We start from the raw sequence: 20,621 nt of genomic DNA, 5'->3' as shown, positions 1-20,621 counted from the left end.
AAGACGTGGTGCTCTGCGATCCCGTCTTAGAAATCATGGAAAAAAAGGACATAAACAAACAGAAGAGAACGAAACACAACACTACACAACACCACAACACACACCACATCCCAAACACACCACAACACACCACTCAATAAAACACCACACAACACCACACACCACACCACCCCACACGCCACCACACCACACAATACCACACCACAACACCACACACCACCACACCACAACACCACACACCACCACAAGCCCTACCCCAGACCACCCCACGACACCAAGCCCACCCCACAGCTCCCGGCCACCCCCTTCCCACCCGCCGCGCAGTCTGGGGGCGGTTTTGGGACCTCCCCGTCCCCTTCCCCATCGCCCCGCCAGCCCCGGGGCGGGTCCCGGGTCCCCGCTGCCCTCTCCCCGCCGCCAGTACCGGCGGTGGCGGCGGTGGCGGCGGCGCAGGAGCCCGGGGCGGCCGCCCATCACGGCGCGCTCGGGCGCCGCCGCCTCCCCGCCCTGCCGCCGCCGCCGCCATGGCGGTGCGGAGCCGCGGCGCCCGGCGGCTGCTGCTGCTGCTGCTCCTGGCCGGCTCCGCCGCCAGCCCGGCGGACGAGGGCGGCGGAGGGCGGCGGGAGGCGGGCGGCGGGGAGGAGGGCGACGAGGCGGCGCCCCACGACTCCTCGTACGGCACCTTCGCCAGCGAGTTCTACGACCTGCGCTACCTCTCCGAGGAGGGTGCGCTGCGGGCACGGGGCGGGACGGGGCGGCATGGCACGGCGTGGGACGGGACGGGACCGGACGGGACGGGGCGGGACGGGGCGGGAGGGAGCCGGGGGGAGAGGGGCTGCAGGCTGCGGCGTTGTTCAGCACGAAGGCCAGCGGCCGCCGCCATCTTCTGCCTGCCGCGGCCTGCGGGGCTCGGCGGGGCCGGGGGTGCGGCGCCTGCGGGGACCCCACGGCAGCGGGGTCCCCACGGTACAGGGACCCCCACAGCACAGGGACCCCACAGCAGCGGGGTCCCCACGGCACAGGGACCCCCATAGTGCCCGGGAGCTGCCGTCGGTCATGAAGGAGCCGGCGGGGTTTCAGCGGGTCCCCAAAATGCCGTGTGATGAAGCGTGTGGGCAGAAATACAGCCCCGTCTCGCCCTTCTGTTTGTATTTCTTAATTATTAAGATGCTTTTGGTTGTTGCAAGGACAAGTTTTGTGTGTGGCTAGGCTGTGTTGAAAAGCAGTTGGATAGGTATATTAGTGAGGAGGTGGGGTGTACTGCTGGCAGTCTTGTGGTGATGCTCCTCTAACTGCTGTGAAATTTTACCAACTTTATACGTTTAAGCCAAGTGTCTGTCTTACCTAGGCCCCTGGTATGGTTGTCTTACCTAGAACCCAGGTATGGCTAACGGAGGTTGTAATTTGCTGTTTACAGCGTATTTTCTGTCAGGGTTCTCAGAGTTGAGTGCCCAAAGTCGTTTGTCTGTGGCCTGTTTGTCTGCGGATACTGCGGCCATGCAACCGTGCAACTTCAAGGGGACTTTATAATTTCGCAACTAGCCATTTGTTTTGCAGTTGGCTGAGTAAAATAATGTAAAAATATCAAGAGTTATGGATCAAAACCTAACCTCTACAAGCCAAGAGAGGAGAGGTCTGTTTGCAGATGTGTCACTGTCTCTTCAGTGTATTGTAGAGCAGATAAGTGATTGCCCAGAGTCATAAATCCTTCATTGTCTGGCTTTTCTGTGTCTTAGTTCACAGGTGATTGCAGGTCATCACTGCAGGCAGTTCCCAGTTTTGATACTCTTACCTTCTAATTCAATGCATGTTTTATTTACTTTTGAAAGCAGAATGTATTTTAAGGCCCTTTCAGCATCCATTCCTCCAGCTCTGAGTCTGATGCCCTGAATTTACACTTAGTACCGTCATTTGTGGCTAAGGAGTCAGATGTAGTTCTCTTACAGATTTCCCAAGGGATCTAGGAGTGCACAAAGAGGTAGCTCACTGGAGATTCCTACTCATTAGTTGGCTGCCTCACTCTGTGTTCATGCTGCCATAACGTAACGTTGTCTGTGAAAGACCTCTCACCCTCACTGCAGCAAAGCCATGCTCCAGCATCCTTCTTCATTGCAAACCTGAGAAAATTTTGTTTTCGTTCCTCTCCGTTACATTGGTACCAGGACCCTCTGATTGAGGGATTGTGCATGTGACAAAGTAGTCCCTCATCAGTACAGCCCGGTTATTAGTGAAGTAAATGCTATTGGAACCCTTTCTCTTCAGTGTTACTGCTTTTTACTCCTTGTATTTTATTTGGTAATGGTTTGTTCTCATTATACAGGTTACCCTTTCCCTACTGCACCTCCTGTGGATCCATTTGCAAAAATCAGAGTGGATGACTGTGGAAAAACTAAGGGATGCTTCAGGTCAGTCTGAGATAAAAATGCAGGTACCTTTACGTTTGCAAATGCTGACTGATTGCATCTGAGAGTTTGGCCAATTTTCTATATTCATTTAAAAAAAAAAGGCTATTGTTTGAGAACATACTTTGTAATTATGGACTATATTATTTGAGGAAACAATTATTTAAGTACATACGTCATAGCTACAGACTAGATTGTTTCATGTTTCTTACATTTTCATGAGGCATTTACAAAACAAGGCCTCAGAAGGACTACAGGGTGATATGTGTAGTTAATTGCTTGCCATAATGATTAAATGTTATACATTCTTACTGTAAAAAAGTAATACTTGTGAGCAATTAATGGTACTGCTTCAGTATAGCATAATAAATGTTTTACTGCCATTATACCAAAATACTTTCTTTTAGATTTTCTTGCATAAACATAATCAAGCTCCATAGCAGGAAATTAAACAGAAAAGTTAGATGAATTTCCAATTCCCTTTAGGTATGGTAAACCTGGATGTAATGCAGAGACCTGTGACTATTTCCTGAGTTACCGTAGGATAGGAGCTGATGTTGAATTTGAGTTGAGCGCTGATACCGATGGCTGGGTGGCAGTGGGATTTTCTTCAGACAAGAAAATGGTAAGACTCTTCATGTTGACAATGTACACACTTTCACATGCTATTATATAAATGGTTTATATTTTATCTGTCAGAGAGCATATACGGAAAAACTGACTTGCTGACAACAAAGCACCATTCAGTAGCCATCTGGGAGCAGGAGCCAGGTCTGCTGTCTCCCAAAAAACTGCCTCATCCTTACTGACATGTCCTTTCCCTTCTTAACTAAATGTTACAATAGCATTTTAGGTTAGCTCTGACTGTTTGAATGTTACTAGCTTTTTGTCTTTTTATTAGAAAAGCCCTCAGACATAAGCCAACTCACGTGGGAATGTCCTGTTGCATTTCATTTCAGTGTTACTTGGACAAAAGGTGCATCCAAAACCAAATAGCAAATAGTTTTATTCTTCAGTAAATATTTCACTTTCAGAGGTACAAATATGGTTTTCACTGCTAAACTTTGGATTTTGTTCTTCTTTTCTTCTTTCATACCTGTGTGTTCTAGGAAAGCCACAAAGGTGTGAAAAAATGGCTGCTACTCATGTTACTTTTTCATTCAAAAGCCTTACTTTTCATTGTGTTTCATTGAGCAAAACAGGAGCATATATATATGAGTATATATATGTATATAAAATATATGGATTTTAAAAATAACTGAGCAATAGATGTCATAGAATCACAGAATGGTTTGGGTTGGAAGGGATGTTTAGGGTCATCTGGTTCCAACCCCCCTGCCATGGGCAGGGACACCTCCCACCAGACCAGGTTGCCCAAAGCCCCATCCAGCCTGGCCTTGAGCACCTCCAGGAATGGGGCATCCACAGCTTCTCTGGGCAGCCTGTGCCAGTGCCTCAACACCATCATGTGTTTGACTATGATCTTTATAAAATGTTAAGGATTAAAGTGCAGTTCATAACGTGGGTGTTCATGTACAGAAACGCTCTTGAGCATATCAGAAAATACTGAGCTCGTGTACTAAATCACAAGTCAGAAGAGAGGACTGTTTTTTGTATAGTTGGAAGCAGTAGTCTGAAAAAGGACAGAGTTTAGAAATGCTGGGCTAGGAGCCACAAAAAGCAACGGGAAGACTTGCACTGAATTAACAACCTTTTGTGAGACCCAAAATGAGAAACAGAGAATGTGAGGGTAGGTGCTTTTCACTCATTAATAACTATGCCTTAGTATGACACTGCAAATAAGCACAGTAAGGATAACAGTCTTTCGTGTCATAAAGAGCAGTTCATGTTGTAAGAAACAGTTCATGCTTAATGTTGTGAGGAACAATTTTACAGCTAAATTTTGGGAGGAGTTTAGTTGCCTAGAAGTGCAAGTATTCAACAGGATTTTCAGGGCAGCTCAGCAGCTTTAAACTTTTGGCCTCAAGTTGTAAGAGATCATTTACCAATTTGTAACTCTGATGTACCTGCAGTAGATCTGCCTCAGGACCACGTTAAAGCAAAGACACTAAATTTCAGTGGTTAGACAGACTTTAAAGAGATGATCAGTTAAGAGTACGATTATCAACTTATTAGCATGACCTTACCAAACTTTCTATCACACCTCTCACCCATCCTGTGTAGTGCAGTATCACATCCCCTCCCCGTGCTTCCTTTCAAGCCCATCCATCCATTCCAGCTGCCTGTCCCTTCACTCCCAGTCCCACTCAGGCTGTGTGCCTGGTCCAACCAGTGCAGCCCTGGCTCTATCCCCTCCCCATCCCTGCTGTGCCCTCTCCGTTCCTCCCTCCCCATTTTGTTCAGGAGTGCAGATATGCTGCCTGACAGGTCTGTGCCCTGAAAGGCACATCAGCCAGCAAGACAGCCCAGTCAGAAATGTGAGTTTCTGCTGGGCAGGCAGCACAAAGTGTGATTTGCAGCCATGAGGCATGTGTGCCGTAGCCTTGCCTGAGAAGGCAGAGTGCTTGCACTTGGTGTCTGGAAGGTCTGCATGTGCCAGTAGTCCACGGGACCCACTGGCTGTGCCTTGGAAAGCACGTGTTAAGTTTCAGCCCAGGCAGACCCAGCAACATATTAGGTGTCAGCTTCCAGTAAGAAGAATAAAGAAAGTTGAAAAGGTAAAAGGTTTTGCTTCCTGATTTGATGCATATAAGAATTACCAGCCAGCTAGACTAGAACAGCTAGCGTTTGTCTTCCTCTTTTGTTCTGCTGCTGACTTCATCTTTTTCATAACTTCCAGGATGTTTTGGTGTCCTGGGATACACAGACTTTACTGGAAAAATGACTCTCCATCGAAACAGCTCGGCTGTGAGAAGCAGGTTGTACCTTGGAGGTCCTAATCCAAATGCTGTGGCCTGGATAGCTAGAGAAGCTCAGGAAAAAAAAGTGTATTGGATTCTCACTAGATTTTTAAAAAGTCCTATGACCTATTTCTTTGTCTCAAATAACGTTATGCGTTTCCACTTGTAGACTTCCGTGCCTGCTGAGGTTCAAAATGATTTTTTTTTCTTGTGAAAAGCTGTGAAAAGTACTTGTACTTAAAATGAGGCATTGGTGCTCAGAGCTACAAAACATAAACGTGGAAAATAAGTTATGGAAAGCAGTGACAGGCTCAAGACAGAAGCTGTAAAGGTAGCCCACAGCAGTATTGAGGTGCAGAAAGTGTTCAAGCATGTGTTTTACCTAGTTGTCCCCTTTTCCCTTCACTTTTGGCACGTCTTTTACAGATTTACATAGGAATAGTTGCACTGCACCTTTTTCCACTCCTTCCCCTATAACAAAGAACTGAGAGATGGTGCTAGCAAGCATTGCTTGTGTCATCGGTGTGTCCTATCAGAGAGATTTGCGTTGTAGAAGCAGGACCTGCATTTAACACGGTACGGATCCCCGCAGCAGTGGCATTCGGTGCAATGCCACGCATCAAACTTGCACAGTGTTTGGATGGACCTTGACACTAGGGCCTCTACCAGATTGTTCTCCTAAAATTAATACTAATTCTTAAGCAGTACAGTGCTCCACTATGACAGTTACCTTGAATAACTGTTCCAACGACTGTTTAATCTTTCTGTGAATGACCGATACAGACAATTCTCTCGCACTTCTTTCTGTCCTGTCTTTGGTTGGTGGCTGTTTATGTTATGGGGAGAAGCACATGTCAACTACCCTTTTCTTGTATTCTGTGGTATTCTCTATTCTGTCACTGTTTGCTGAACATTTTGTGTTTCTCTTAAGATAGCTGAGAAGTGATATTCTTGTAAGTGAACATGAAAAGAGATTAGAAAAGACAGACTGTACTTGAAGCTATTATTTGCCCAGACTTAGCAGATTCATCTCCTCTATCTTATTAAGTTAGATCGTTTTTCCGTCCATGATGTTGACGCAGTGGATTTTGCACACATCAAGGATTCAAGGATGCCAGTTTTCCTGAAGCAGGATCCCAGAACTTGACATGTTACAGAAGAAAACAGCCTTCTACTGATCAATTAATTGTGTGATGTCAGAGCAATACCATGTCTACAAGTATATTATGTATGTTAGGTTGTTATGGATCTTAGAAAGATCCAGAAGAAAATGCAGAGGCAGAAAGGGTAGGTATATATTACTATTTACTCTGTGCTGTTCAGTCCAGATGAAGAAACATTGCTGGGAAAAGACTATTTGTGTATACATAACTAAGAAAAAGTGAACGACAGCCCCGTGACTTTGTTTATAATAGTTAAAATTATATAGATAAATGAGGAAATGTTTTGTGATGCTCTTTGTTTTCCTTTTACCTAAATGTTTTTACCATGTAGGGAGGAGATGATGTCATGGCTTGTGTTCATGATGATAACGGAAGAGTCCGAATACAGCACTTCTATAATGTTGGTCAGTGGGCTAAGGAAATCCAGAGAAATCCTGCCAGAGATGAAGAAGGGGTTTTTGAAAACAATCGTGTAACTTGTCGATTCAAGCGTCCCCTGTATGTTCCCCGAGAGGAAACGATCGTAGATCTGCACTTGAGTTGGTACTATCTGTTTGCGTGGGGTCCAGCAATTCAGGGTAAGTCAATATTAGTGCTACCGACGACTGAGGTACCAAAATATGATAATGCCTTTCATTATTCTTACTAGACCCCCTCCTTTCTTAATGAACTAAAATTATGGCAGCATCAGGCTTAAGAGCAGAGAAACAGGAAGATGAGCAAGCTGGCGGAGTCCTACATGTCATGTTTTCTTGGCTATGTAGCTATTATCCGCGCTTCCCAAAGCTAAATTTAAGTAAGGATAACTCACAGCTGGAAGTTCTGAATTCCTCTGAAGGATGTTTATTGTTTACTTGAATTACATTTGTTTTATTCAGATGTTTAATTTCAGAAATCAGAGAAATAACTACTCACTGACATTGTAAAATTGCATGCTCCTCTAGGTTTGAAAATTACTTGGCTTTCTGCCTATTTCTTTGATAAAGTTATAGAAAAAAATGCACCTGACATTATTTCTTTCTGCCCTTACCTATTGAAGGTTCTATAACTCGTCATGATATAGACTCACCACCTGTATCAGAGCGTGTGGTCAGTATTTACAAGTATGAAGATATTTTCATGCCATCAGCTGCCTATCAGACCTTCTCTTCTCCATTCTGCTTGCTCCTCATTGTTGCACTGACCTTCTATTTATTGATGGGAACCCCATGACCTCTGGAAAGTAGCAAGAATTTGTCAGTGGAAGTTTCTCAGGATGGACGGATACACGGATGGATGATACGTTTTTCTATTGGGATTTATATCACACCACCATCATCATCTCACTGCTTTTGAACATAGTTAGCTCTTCAGAAGAATGAAGTAACCATTTCTGAGCAGCAGAGTGGTGACAAATCATTTAACAATAATCAGTGAACAAGTAGGAAGAATATTTTCAGTGTTGTGACTACTCGCTTAAAGAAGAGAAGACTTTTGTAAAATCAATGTGTGTGTGCGCACGCGTGTGTGTATGTGTGTTCGGGAGAGGTGTCTGTATGTGTGTTTAGGAGAGCCTAGTGATGGACATCTTAGCAAATAACAAAATTGCCTTCCATATTGCTCCCAGAAAGCAAATTTGGGAAAACATTATAATGCTGTTTGGTAATTCTGGTGCAGACAGAACAACTCCCAGGTGCAGTTTCTGAACTTAAGATCAGAATACTGACACTGCGGTTTAAAACCTAACCTTCAGTAATCCCATTTTTTAATTTTTTTTTTTTTAATATTTATCAAGGTTTTCTTGCTCTGGTACTTTCCAAGACTAAACTTGCATAATCAAGCATGAACAGGATTTTTCTTCAATAGAGAAGAAGTGATGAATGTCTTTATAACAACAGTGTTTCAACAACCTCCCTGAAAATAAAGGCTACTTCTTTTGAGTGAGATACGAAGTTATTTAAATAAGGGGAAGGGAGAATGCAGTTATTTAAATTCTCCATCCATAGGAAAAGCAAGTTTAAAACACAGAGAAGTTCCCAACAAGCCATAGGACATCCTCCCAACGATGAACTCCTTTTTTCTCTTTTTTATGACAAAGCAGTGTTATTGCTGACATGTAAATAATGTTTTTAAGTAGTTGTGCAGTAGTACCGAGAAATCTGTTTTTCTGTGTCGTATGCCTGTATATCCTGTTCATGTTAAAGATGAATATGGGCAGCTGATGTGTGCTTACAAAGAACTGGAAGTATAATCGAGATTATTTGTAAGGAGAGATGGGAATTAATAAAAAATCGGTATCTTTAATTTCATCAAATCATTGCTAAACTGAAGTTACTGTAGAAAAAGATGGTCTAAAGAGGAAATACACTAGAAATTTTATCACCAATAAATACTGTAAAGATGAACACTAAATATTATCAAACTGGAAGGTGTCAGAATGTATTTTATGAGCCATATAATATTCTGAAAAAATGTGAGTTTGTGTGGAGATTTTCTGTACTTCATGTAACAGGGAGCGTATGACACATCCATGTAGCAGTTGAATGTGCTTGGATAAGGTTGCTTGCTTACTTCCCAACTTGCATCATTGCACCAAAATTCTCTCTAATGTCGTGCGCTTGAGGACCGTGTAATGTAGGATCTGTTAAAATACGCAGTGGACCTCCTTTGTATTTTCGTTACTGCATAGAGTGTAAAAAAAGTAACTAGCTTTGCTGGGTTTGCATCATTATTCACAGACTGAGGCTAATAGACTTAATTTTTTTAGGCTCTGCATTCTTGAAACCTATGCTTTAAGTATTTAAAAATAGGTTTGAAGAGGAATTTGTCTCCATCGCAAACCCCTTATCCCCATTTTAAAAGAAAGATTACTTTGTAATATATAATATTTGCATTGATGTCTTTAAGGATTTGTTTGCTTAGAATTGCTGGACTAGAGTTCAGGAGGGGAGAGAGGAATTCAGAGGGAAATGAACTTTAAAAGTGTATACAGTAGCCTTATTTAGTATCAATTACCTCTTGCAAGCTGAATAACCAACTCATTATCTGATGAAATATGTAGTGGAGACCACCTGATAAGGAAGGTCAAGCTTTGGACCATCATGGCTGTAAAATTTAGGCTTAAGAATGGCTGAAGCAGAGAGCTGAAGTCATGGTTAATGAGTTTTATATTAAGCAACCAGCTGAAGTGAAGAAATCGTTCGGGCAAATTCCTTCTCCTTTATGCTAAAGTGTAGGCAGTTGCAGGAGCTGAGATACCACAGCTCCTTCTCAGAGACTGCAGCTATTTAAAGTAGCTTCAGGGTTGCTTTAGTTTATGGCCTTGTAATTTACTGGTTTAGTTTCAGGCGTTTCCCTGATTACCCACTAAAAGACTAATCTAATAATTGAAAGGTACTGAAGTACGATAGCAGCCCATTTGGGCTCCTCTTTGCTTCTTTAATACAGTGCTGGATTCAAGGTAGCCTGGCTAGAGCCGGGCTCAGAGGTATGTTAAAGATGACAGTAATAATACCAAGGTAAATGTACGACACACACGGAGCTGCTTTCCACTGCGAGGCAGCCCGCTGGGAGTCAGAGCTGCTTAAAGGTTGAAAGTTCAGGCTCTAAAGCAACAGCGAATTCAGAGCTGAAGCACAGCCACTTACGGAGATATGCCCAGTGCAAAGTAGAAACTGCTTCAGGCCCCAGCTGTACCATGTGCTAAATTAGGGGAGAAATACAGTTTCTTTCTTTTCTTTTATTTCCTTTCATTTTATTTTTTTTTTAAAGTTACTTTTAAGTGTGCTGTCTGGTGGTTTTGTTGTACTTTTCTCTTTTTGAAGTATAAGCAGAAATGTGCACTTCTAAAAAATCTTTGACCCAAACTTCAAAGGACCTAATTAGCACTAATTAAGCGTCTCTAATCAAATGGGAGGAAATAAAAGTCCACAACAAGCAGCAAAGCAATCTGTTATTTGGCATTTAAGTTGATGATTGAGTTTAGCTTTGTTATTACTCTCCAGTAAACTGTTCTAAAATTTTATGTACTACTTCATACATATGAGAAAAGCTACAATTCTTTCTCTAAATGTTTTGCAGAAAGCTTATGGAGAGTTGAAAGCTAAAAATAACTAACAAATTAGAAGCAGGAGGTGGGGTAAGGTTTTTCTTTTTCAGTAAAGAAAGTTTGTTGTATTGTCGTACTTTGTCTGAGAGTCACTCTTCAGAGTGGAAAAAGCAGGAACACAAATCTTCTAGATTTAAGTCTGCAAAGAATGTACAAGTGTTTAGAAATTAGTATTTGGGAGTAAGTATGAGGACAAAAAGGTAATAAGAGAAATGAAAAGGCTTTAATTCAATGGTACTTAACTTTGTATGGTACCTGCTGTCTTAACATTTGAGTGGGCATATTAACTTGTCATGGGAAGTGTTTTGTTTTGCATGTTTTCTTTCTTAAGACTGAAAAGCAGGATTGATCACTGCTGTACAAAATCACTAAAAAGTAGCTTTCTTCAAAGTAATTTTAAAGTGAATATGGCATTTCAATTCATTTTTTGGACTTCTCTATTTAACACGTACCACTATAAAACAAAGGAAAATGTCTCCCTCAGAAAAAAGCTCCTTCTCCAAATTGCACCCCTTTTAGATTCCTCATGGCGCCTACTAGCAAGCAGCTAGCAGTAACACACTTGGAAAACGCTTTAATTCTGAGAGGGAGAGCATCTTGCTGCAGGGTGACCTAATATAGAAACATAAGGTTTAGAAAAGTAATGTTTAGAGTATGGTGGCGTTTGGAAATTTGATTTTGAATGTTAATTAGAAGGATAATTAATTAGACTAATAGCACTGGGAAAGACCACGAGGAACTAAGTAGCACTCTTGAGTACATTATACTTTCCACACGCAACAGAATTCAGTTGTGACCATTGCTTATTACACTGAACAAGATCCTACCTTCTCACTCTGTCCACCTTGCCTATAATGTATATATGCTTATAAGCTATTTGAAAAAGAAATGAGATTCTTCGTGACAGTGCCTCTCACAAAGAGACTTTGCTTTTTGACTGTAGTGTCTGATAGGTACTCCACTACAAATAGTAAGTAAGGCATGAAATTAGTGAAGAGTAGGATAGGGAAGAGTAAAATAAGCAGAGAGGACAGACCTTTATAAAGTTTTTGTTTTTCTTCAGTGGATTCAAATAACTGTTTTTAAGTATAGTTGAGATACTTCTAGATGCTGATTTTGCTTTTTTCTTCCTGAGAAAGCCTAGCTGATTTTAAAATGTCATTGGATACAGGGTGAAGCTTTCATGCAAAATTCTATAATTATAAGGGAATTAGTCTGGTTTTGAAAGAGAATATATTGATTAGAAAATTTGAAATCCCTTTGAGGCCTTCATGTCCTTATTGATTGTTTTTGCAATTCTTGGATAGCAAGAAAATAAGCATTTGTAGCTTCCTTAATCTGATGGAACCTCCCCAGGCTGGGTTAAATGTTGCCAAAAGTTGCATTTGGCACTGACTTTTGCAGTGTTTAATATAAGAATTAGAGAATAACTGGAGTGTTGTGTGCATCAGTGAACTGCCCAGGTAGTAGCTGTGAAGCTTGTCTGGGGCTCCATATCCTAGGGCTGAACACAGAAGAAAAGCTTTTCACCTGTCGTCATGTACTCAAATGACTGCTGTGAAATGGAAGTAGCAACAGCATGGCCCATCCTACACCAAATTGCTTAAATATGTGTACCTTCTTTTGCCAAATTGTGGACGGTATTTCTACTGTGAGTGTCAGTGCCCAGTCTTCCTCTGAAAAGAACTGTTCCTCCTTGTCACTAGCCTATGTTCTGTACTCCTTCCCACAGCTGCTGTGTGCTCTTTAGCACGTGGATCCTGAGAAGTCTTAGCCCAGCTGTGAAGAGGAGGTAGTGGATAAGGAAGACAGAAACACAGCTGTCTTCGTGGTTATCCAGGTCACAGTTAGCAATCTGTGTTGTGGACATTACTTCACTTACCTGTAAGTAAATACTGCTGTAAGCTGCAGGGGGAGGAAAGAGGCAGGGCTCCTCACAAATCTTTTAAATTATCCTTACTTTCCTCTCCCTCCAATGCATCAGGCATTTAAAAACACATTTAAAAACAACTAAATTATTCTCCTTTTATGGGACAGACCCTCTGGTCTCTAATTTCTAAATCTTTTTTTTTTTTTTTTTTGGTGGTGGGGGTGCTGGAGGTTTGCACTGTGCTGCACTCTAGAGGCAGAACTGGAGCTCGTACACAAACCTGGTAGCTTTTACTAGCATTTAAATTACATTTTGTGACCCCTTGGTTTACCACGCTGATGTGTAGCAGGCGTATTTTATTTATTTTTTTTTAACTTCTCCAAATAGTTTTCCCAGAGAAAAGCATTCAGCTTTAGGAGAAGGGAACATATTTCACAGACAGAATTACCAAAGGTCTAATATCACTCTTTTCTACAGATGCCTATTCTAAAAGTGCTAATATTTTATACAACGTATAACTGGTCCAGAGCCTTAAATTTATGATAGAAGTAGAAACATTTAAATATTACAGTTGTTTTGGTGCTTCACGGAATTGTGTATGTGCTACACACCCTGCATGAACTGGTATCCTCCATCTCAGCCCTGATACTACTGTGTGAAGAACAGGTGGAGCACTCTGCTTGGATGCTGTATGATGAGGCAGAGGCGACCTCCAATACTTCAGGCTAGAAGAGTGGAGAGTTTGTTAGTAAGGCTGAAGGAGAAGGATGGGTTGAAGGTTATGTCCAACTTCCTGTTCGTGCATGACTTTGGCTCTGCCACATGTAAATCACATGAAAATACTACTTGATATGAAAAGAAGGCGCAGAATCTGACTTTAACAAGAATTTAACTTTTATACAGGTCCTAGCTGTGTAAGGGATGATGTGGGCAGAAGGTCAGATTTATACCTTGAGATATGTACTCCCAGGGAACTTCAAGACTTGAGCTAGAGGCTTGATGTTGCCCTTAAAGTTAGAAAAACACATCAGGATCATCTGCACAGTAGTGACAATTGGCTGCTGCATACTTACCTGCTCAATGGCCATTGTGCAAACTGCTCAGCTGTGGCAGTTCAAATCTCAGAAGATGGGGGCTCTAAGTCTTAACAGCCTTCTTTGTCCATTGTCTCTTTTCCCTAATTAAAATTTCATTATCAGGATTTCTGTAAGTGTGTGATAGTGCCTAATGCAGTCCTTCCACAGCCTGCCCAGCACAGATAGGGATCTAGCTGGAAGCCTGTTGATGGCTTTAAAGAAAATCTTAATTTCCTGAGTACAAAAATTAATCAAAAGAAAAACATTTATATGTATTTACCATATGCCAACTTTTCATTACTTCTTTTCCTTTCTAGCTATTTCTGTGCAATTTATATGTCTGTCTGATTTTTTGCAGATACAGAATAAGATCTAGGTAAACCTCCCTTTTCTTCACCTCTTACTAGTATGAAATAATCATTTGGGTAACTTTTTTTTCAATTTTACATTGAGTTTGGTAAATTAAAGAGTACAAATATACATAGTTTTAACTTCTCTAATTTGGGCTCAGGCAAAATCAGTGTGATTTTTGAAATGTTAAGGAGGACTTGTGCAGCTTGTGGAGTCAATAGGTGTGAAAAAGCAGACTGAACAGATATTACTTTCTTTGAAAATCTGTGATTGCATTGGCAATCGCAAAGAATATGCTGTAAGGAAAAGGGCAGATTTTTATATTTTCTTGGATTGCCAAGTAATTTGAATTGTGCTCATTCCGAACTTGCTTCCATGTCCCTTACTGAAGTAGGGATGTTCTCTCACTGATGTGAGGTTGAAGCATATGTAGAGCTTCACCACCCATGTTTGTAGAAAGGTTGCTGCTTAGGATAGGCTAGGTTTGATCTGCACTTACAGTCTATTTAGGAATGTTCTTACAAGGTGAAATTTGCTATGGCACTTCTAAGAAACATTCTGTAAAGGTATTTTAAAGAAATTGGATTTTTAAAGAACTGGATTTTTCAAAAGTACCCAACAGCTGCAGATCTTTTATGGCTTCAATGCTTACTCGTGGTAGTGAACATTTCATGGCAACTAGTGATGGCAGCACATTACCGAATTTATCATAGAATGGCTCGGGTTAGAAAGGGCCTTAAAGATCATCTAGTTCCAACCCCCCATGGGCAGGGACACCTCCCACTACATCAGAGAGACTAGAATTTAGCCTCACAGCTCTCTCTTAAGCTTCACACCATTTGGTTCAATTTCATGAGATGGTAATAGTAGAGGACTAAATAAAGGAAAAATTGACCTAGATTCTGTGCAAAGGAATAAAAACATTCTTGCTGATTTTTTCCACAACACCGATCTGCAAAGTTTATATTAATGAAAAATATTCTTCCCAGAATTAATATTTAGGCAGAGTAAATTCGTTAAATGTATTAGTGTGTATGTGTGCAAATCTGAAAAGTATAGAAGGCAGTTTAAAAACTAAAGGATAGGCTGTACTTCAAAGATCAAAAAAAAAAAAAAAGACAGAATCTTACATGTTCCCTTACTCCTAGGTGATATTTTCTTCTGTATCATTGTACAAAAATATATGCAAACCTGACATGGTGCCTGCGAGGGTATTATATTTGCAGTTTTTATATACTAACTTTTTGTTGACTTCTTCAGTACAAAAATCAGCCTCACATTATTTTCTTATTTTTTCTAAACAAGATGAAAAATAAAAATTCAAGAGGTAAAGGAAATATTGTCATATAGAGTATTAGGATAATTGGAGAGAAGACACAGATGTCATGTTTAAAAATCTAGGAGGAGAAAGGCTTATTGTTTAAACACGAAATATTATATCTGCTTCAGAGATACTCGGAAAGCAGTGATTTGTTTTTCAGTTTTTCATAGCTGGTGATATGAAACCAGTGATAAAAATCAAATTGAAGAAACTACCACAATAATTTTCTCTTAAGCTGGAAGTATCACTCGACACAAAAAGTCTAAGATGAAATTCCAAACCTGTTAACTTCATTGGAAAAATGGGACCGTGATATTTCTGCATGATGCCCCCAGCCTTCATTTAGGGAGATAAACTTGTTAACATATTTGAAGCATGGTGAGTTCTGTTTAGGTTAAGACAGATGCCTGGTATGTCTTGGTATTTCTGATTAATATATCCCGAGGTCTGGTTTGCCTTAACCTCTTTGCAAGTAAGCAGACTGTCATAGCTGCATTAACTCTTGCCACTTGGTGTTGTGTTACGTAAATTGAAGCTGAAATGTCAGCTGTACCTTTTGATTTTGTTCAGTGTTCTCAACAGTAAATTTCAATCTAATACATAGATAAAACATACAAATAAGCACTTTGCAAGTATAGTGTTAAGTGGTATTCTGCCTTTTTTTTCTTTTTTTTGTAAGCTCAGTTCTGTATGCCAATACCCAGCGTCCATTTGAAGACAATGAGCTTTTGGTTGGGTGGGAGTGCAGAGCTGGGGCTTTGTAGTCCAGAAGTAATCATCAAACTCATTTATATTCATGCAGTAGTCTTTTTGAAAAAATAACGCTGGATGAATACATAATGAAATTATGGTGACCTATGGGACTATTTTACAATCAATGCATGCCCTAAAATACTGCTTTGTAACATCTGTTTTATACTAAATGTTGGTGTTAAAGTGAGCCTTCTTAGCTATTTGACAGTGACATACAACAATATTTATAAATCTGTTATAATAAATGCTTTTTTAGTCTAAGAAAATGTGTGGTATGGCATTTATAAAAGGGAGGAAAAAAAAAGTTCTCTGTGAGGCTAAAGTCTCTGCTGCAGCCCTGTGTTGTGTTAATAATTCCTTCCTGTGCCATGGGCTTGAATTTATTATCCTGAGTAATTCCATGCAAGTCAGTGAGACTGGTCACAATAGCAACTCAACAGACGTGGGAGACTACTTTTTTTTTTTCTTTCCACCATCAGAATTGCTGTGAAGCTGTAAGTAAAAGTAGTTGTCTGTCTTTTAACAAATGAAGTAAAAAGAATGCAGGGGTTCCTGTGGTGACCTCTATGTTGTGTGTTTGTAACCTGTGTGATGCAGCTGTAATCAATATAACTATTTCAAATTGGGGTGTCCTGCTGTCATCACTGCCACATTGCATGGCCAAACAGAGCAGCTCCTGAAGCGGTGAGAACAAGCTTTCGCAAAAAAAAAGATGATGAAATTAAGTTGGAGATTGGAAACAGAGAGGGGAGGAGGTCTCATAACAGTCAGCAAGCAACAGCAGCTCTAGAAGTTACTCAAAAAGGGAAGCTTCAATTTTCAAGATCTCTCAAGCTTGGGTATGTATTTTAGCTCTTTGCTGACAGACTGAGAAGCATTGGCTTAAGGCACCAAGAAATATATTGCTTTTACGCTGTGTACTCTGTTGCGTATGCAGTATCGCTACCCTGAAGCTGCAGGCTGCAATGCAAGAAAGGGTGGGTCTTGTGAGCATCTCCTACTTGTGCACAATCCACGTGGTCACGATCAACAGAGAGTCTTAGATTTTACTCCATGTTGCACCATATAATGTTTGATGATTTGTATGGTATTTTGTCACAAACCGGACAAGGCCAAAATACCCTTCTGTCACTCAGGTCTGTGTAGCTCCAGCTCTCGTTCCAAGCACACAGCTGCCATATGGGCTAACCCTGCGAGATAGTGCTCTAGATTTTGTCCATCCCAGGGTCTTAGTAGTTCTGTGTGCTGGCCCACTGAATGGACATCTTTTTGTTGGTGCTGTTGACTGCTGTGCCTTACCACCCTGCATTTGATTCTCCTCATTAACTTAACAAGACTGTCCCTGAACAGTTCTAGTGCTACGCACTGATAATGCCACTTTAACAGAGCCCTTGAACAAAGTTGTTTCTACAATGCAGTCAGTCACTGCTGTAGTCACTGGGTACTTCCAGAGCTGCTGCTCCTAAGGGCTGGCTTTCACTCTTTTCACCACTATTTTGTAAATAATATTTAATTTGGAGTCATCTCATTTTAATTGTCAATCTGGTGAATCTACATAAAAGATTAACTTTTTCCTTTATGCTAAAATACAAAGGTATGCACTGGTCACCTAAAAATACAAAGTTTACATCTGAATTATGAACTTAAATGGTTACATATATTTTATTCCTTTGGTCCTCTTACTGAATCTTTATTCCTCTTACTGAATCTGTAGCGGTTTAACTATTTTTCTCATTCATCTGAAGAGATTACTTTTCTATTAAACTGCGGTGAATTAATAAAATGAGATTAACCCCAGCTGAGTGATCACAAATATTGAGCTATACAGAGCTTAAAAAAAAAAGACTTCTTGAGACTTATTTTCCAAGTGTACAGGCTAGTGCTGACACCTGGTGGCTTTGTTACTGAGCTATTGCATAGTTTCCTGTGGTTATTACAGGTATAAATCATTATTAACTTGCTGTTGTCTGTCTGCTGTGCTTCCTGGCCACCTCAGCATCCCATGTTTTGGTAGCACTTTTAAGGCAGTCTGGAACTTGCAGCTGTGCTGACTGCACATGCAGTGAATAAGAACTGTGGGTGCCTGGAATTGTTTGAGAGAAGACTCAAATAGCTTCAATTCAGCACACACACAATCATGGGCGCTAATGCAGCAGCAGATGGAAGTTAGAAGCTTACCTACTCGTTAGGTAATATTTCATTTTATATTACTCTTTACATAACAGAGCATCAAGGACCATCGATACTTACCACATAGGTACTTTAGGCACATACATTTTTTGTCTGTATTGCCACAGAAGCATTCCTTTTCCATTATCTTCACCATTGAAGAATTACAAATACCAAAAAATACATCCAAAGGTAGCATTGGAAACTTTCTGGTAGTATAGGTCCCTGAGATGCACTGTATACCTATGGCCATATAAATGCCGAAACCACAAATTGTCAGTGCAATTTATACCTAATTTGCCATTGAATCTAAAATCACATTGCACTTCAATATTAAACAAGACCAGCTGTGAAGGCTGCACTCACTGTTTGAAATCTGTTGTGGAATTAAGTTTTCAGACCTTGAGATGTGTTTTGTGAAGATCCTCCCTGAGCTGTCACCTCAGAGATTGCTTTCTGATATTCATCTCCCTGTTCTTAAGTGTTCGTGTTGCAATATGTGAGATATACATGAGATAGCAATCTTTATTTCATTGATTTTTTTTTTTGTTTTGTGTTTTAAATTTCTGGTGTATTCAGTTGTCTGTAATGAATAGTGAAATACAGTTGGACAGGAAAGGCTTTCTATAGTAGGGACCAAATCCTCAGCTTGTGTAAATCAGTATTTATAGCTTCACTCAAGTCAAAGAGGTGACATTAATTTCTGTTTGTGAAGAACATGACTGCCTGTGTCTGTTAAGAAAAATCAAAGGAGTAACGATGTGCCTATGAAGATTCGATTTGCCAGCATCTCTGTGTATCTAATGGAAAGATTTGTATTCTCAACTCTCCCCCTCTGTAAATCTCAGTTGACACTTGCTAATTGAACTTTAATGCAATAGATGTATTATAATGAGCCATTAGAGTCTTTTTGGCATGCTTCCTCCTATCTGCAGGAACCGAAGAGAAAAGACTGGGGTAGTGATGTGTGCTTGTTACCTATTTCAGCGCCCTGCCAGAAGGTAGTTGTATTTGATCAAAGAGCAGTGAGTGATAGGATCATTTTAAGGTGCAGTAAAAGCTTCTCTCTCCTATGGACAGCTGCTTGTAATGCATCATCCCCGTCAGGATCAAACAAGGTACCTGTAGGCCTCTAAATGCCTCCCTTTGCGTGAAATTAAAGTCCTTTGAACTGGCACATGGTTTGTTTGGCAAAGGAAAATGGAGCTGCATGAGCCGAGAGGGACCTCTACAAGCAGGAATGGGCGTGTAACTGGCAGCAAAGCCTTTGCAGCATGGAAGAGTAAGGACTGCGAGCCAAAAGCTCTCAGAAACTGGCTGGGTCCTGCCTCACCTACGGCTGCAGGACACAACACAGTTACAGCAAGTGTGGGAAAAACCTGCGTCTTTCCTTCCTGGGCCGATGGGACGGATAGGTTTCAGCACTAGTCTGCTGTCTTTACTGCTCCGCCTTTAAAAACTGCACTACAGTTTCCTACTTTATAAGTTGAAAACAATTGTGCTCGGAGTAATTTCAGCCTGTGGATAGCTACAGCATACAAGAAACTCTGAAGTCCTGGTGGACACAGATCTACCGTGATGTTACATAATGTTAAAATTGTATGTAAACCTTAATTTTTTAAATCAAATTCCAACCTCTATGCACTTTTTGTATGTTCAGAGGCATGCACCTCTGTAATATGTTGTAGAGATGGATGTTATGCTGCATTTCTCATTCAGAAGAAAGGGGAAAATCACTATGGAGGCTTTATGGTTGCATCACCAATAGCTTTAGTACCTGGCGAAGGTTGCTTGGGGGTGTGAAAGGAAAACTGTTGGAACAGCACAATGCCAGCACTGAGCTGCTTCAAATGTTGTGGATCTCAGACCTCACCAAACTTATTCACAGCAAATATAGAGGTTTTTATATTGCCTGTAAAACACAAGCTGTCACCCTGACAGATGGACACGTGTCTGCTGTACGCCAGATGTAGGAAATCTGCTCCTCCTTAGATTACTTGCAAAAAAATTTTGATGCAATGTAACATCATGGATGTCAGGTCTAGAACTCCAGACAGAACTACTGTTATTTCAGTCGGCCTAATTCCCAGCAGCAGCGCCGCTGTTCCCTCGGTAAACAACTCGATGCCAGGGCAGGTTCCGACAGGCCACAGCTCTCCGGCTGGTCCAACCCGTCCTGCTCTCCACCTTGGCGGTGACACCGCAAATTTCCAAACATTTTCAGCTCCCAAAGTAGCGTCGGGAGGGCGTTTAGCGGAGCCGGGAAAGGGCTGTGGGGATGGGGTGAGGACGGGAAAAGACCTCCGAGCGCTGAGGTGCCGGGGTGGCCCCGACCCATGGCACCGTAACCAAGGTGCTGGCATGCCCGGGCCGCGTCCAGCGCTAACAAAAAGTGAAATAGGGGACGGAGCGGCCTCCTCCTGAGGAAAAAACTACATTTCCCGGCACCCTCCCTCCCCGCAGGGCGGCACTCCGGCCCCGGCCGCCTCCCCGCGCCCTCGCCCGAGCCTCCGGCAGCGGCGTCGCCCCCTGGCAGCCGCGGCCGCGCCCGGGGGGCTGCGGGGCGCC

At 41.6% G+C, this 20,621-nt stretch overlaps 1 protein-coding gene across 1 annotated transcript; it reads left to right on the top strand.

Moving 5' to 3' along the window:
* The first annotated feature begins 524 nt into the window (after positions 1–524).
* Positions 525–8,633, top strand: FRRS1L (ferric chelate reductase 1 like). The gene is made up of 5 exons (XM_035550577.2): positions 525–726; positions 2,321–2,405; positions 2,889–3,027; positions 6,758–7,004; positions 7,466–8,633. The coding sequence occupies exons 1-5, from the start codon at positions 525–527 to the stop codon at positions 7,636–7,638; spliced, it is 846 nt and encodes a 281-aa protein (XP_035406470.1). The 3' UTR covers positions 7,639–8,633.
* Positions 8,634–20,621: the final 11,988 nt, after the last annotated feature.

The sequence above is a fragment of the Cygnus atratus genome, chromosome 2 (genome assembly GCF_013377495.2).
Source record: "Cygnus atratus isolate AKBS03 ecotype Queensland, Australia chromosome 2, CAtr_DNAZoo_HiC_assembly, whole genome shotgun sequence".
NCBI classification, from domain to species: Eukaryota; Metazoa; Chordata; class Aves; order Anseriformes; family Anatidae; genus Cygnus; species Cygnus atratus.
The sequence above is the reverse complement of the archived record's forward strand: the minus strand, read 5'-3'. Positions and strand labels throughout refer to the sequence as shown.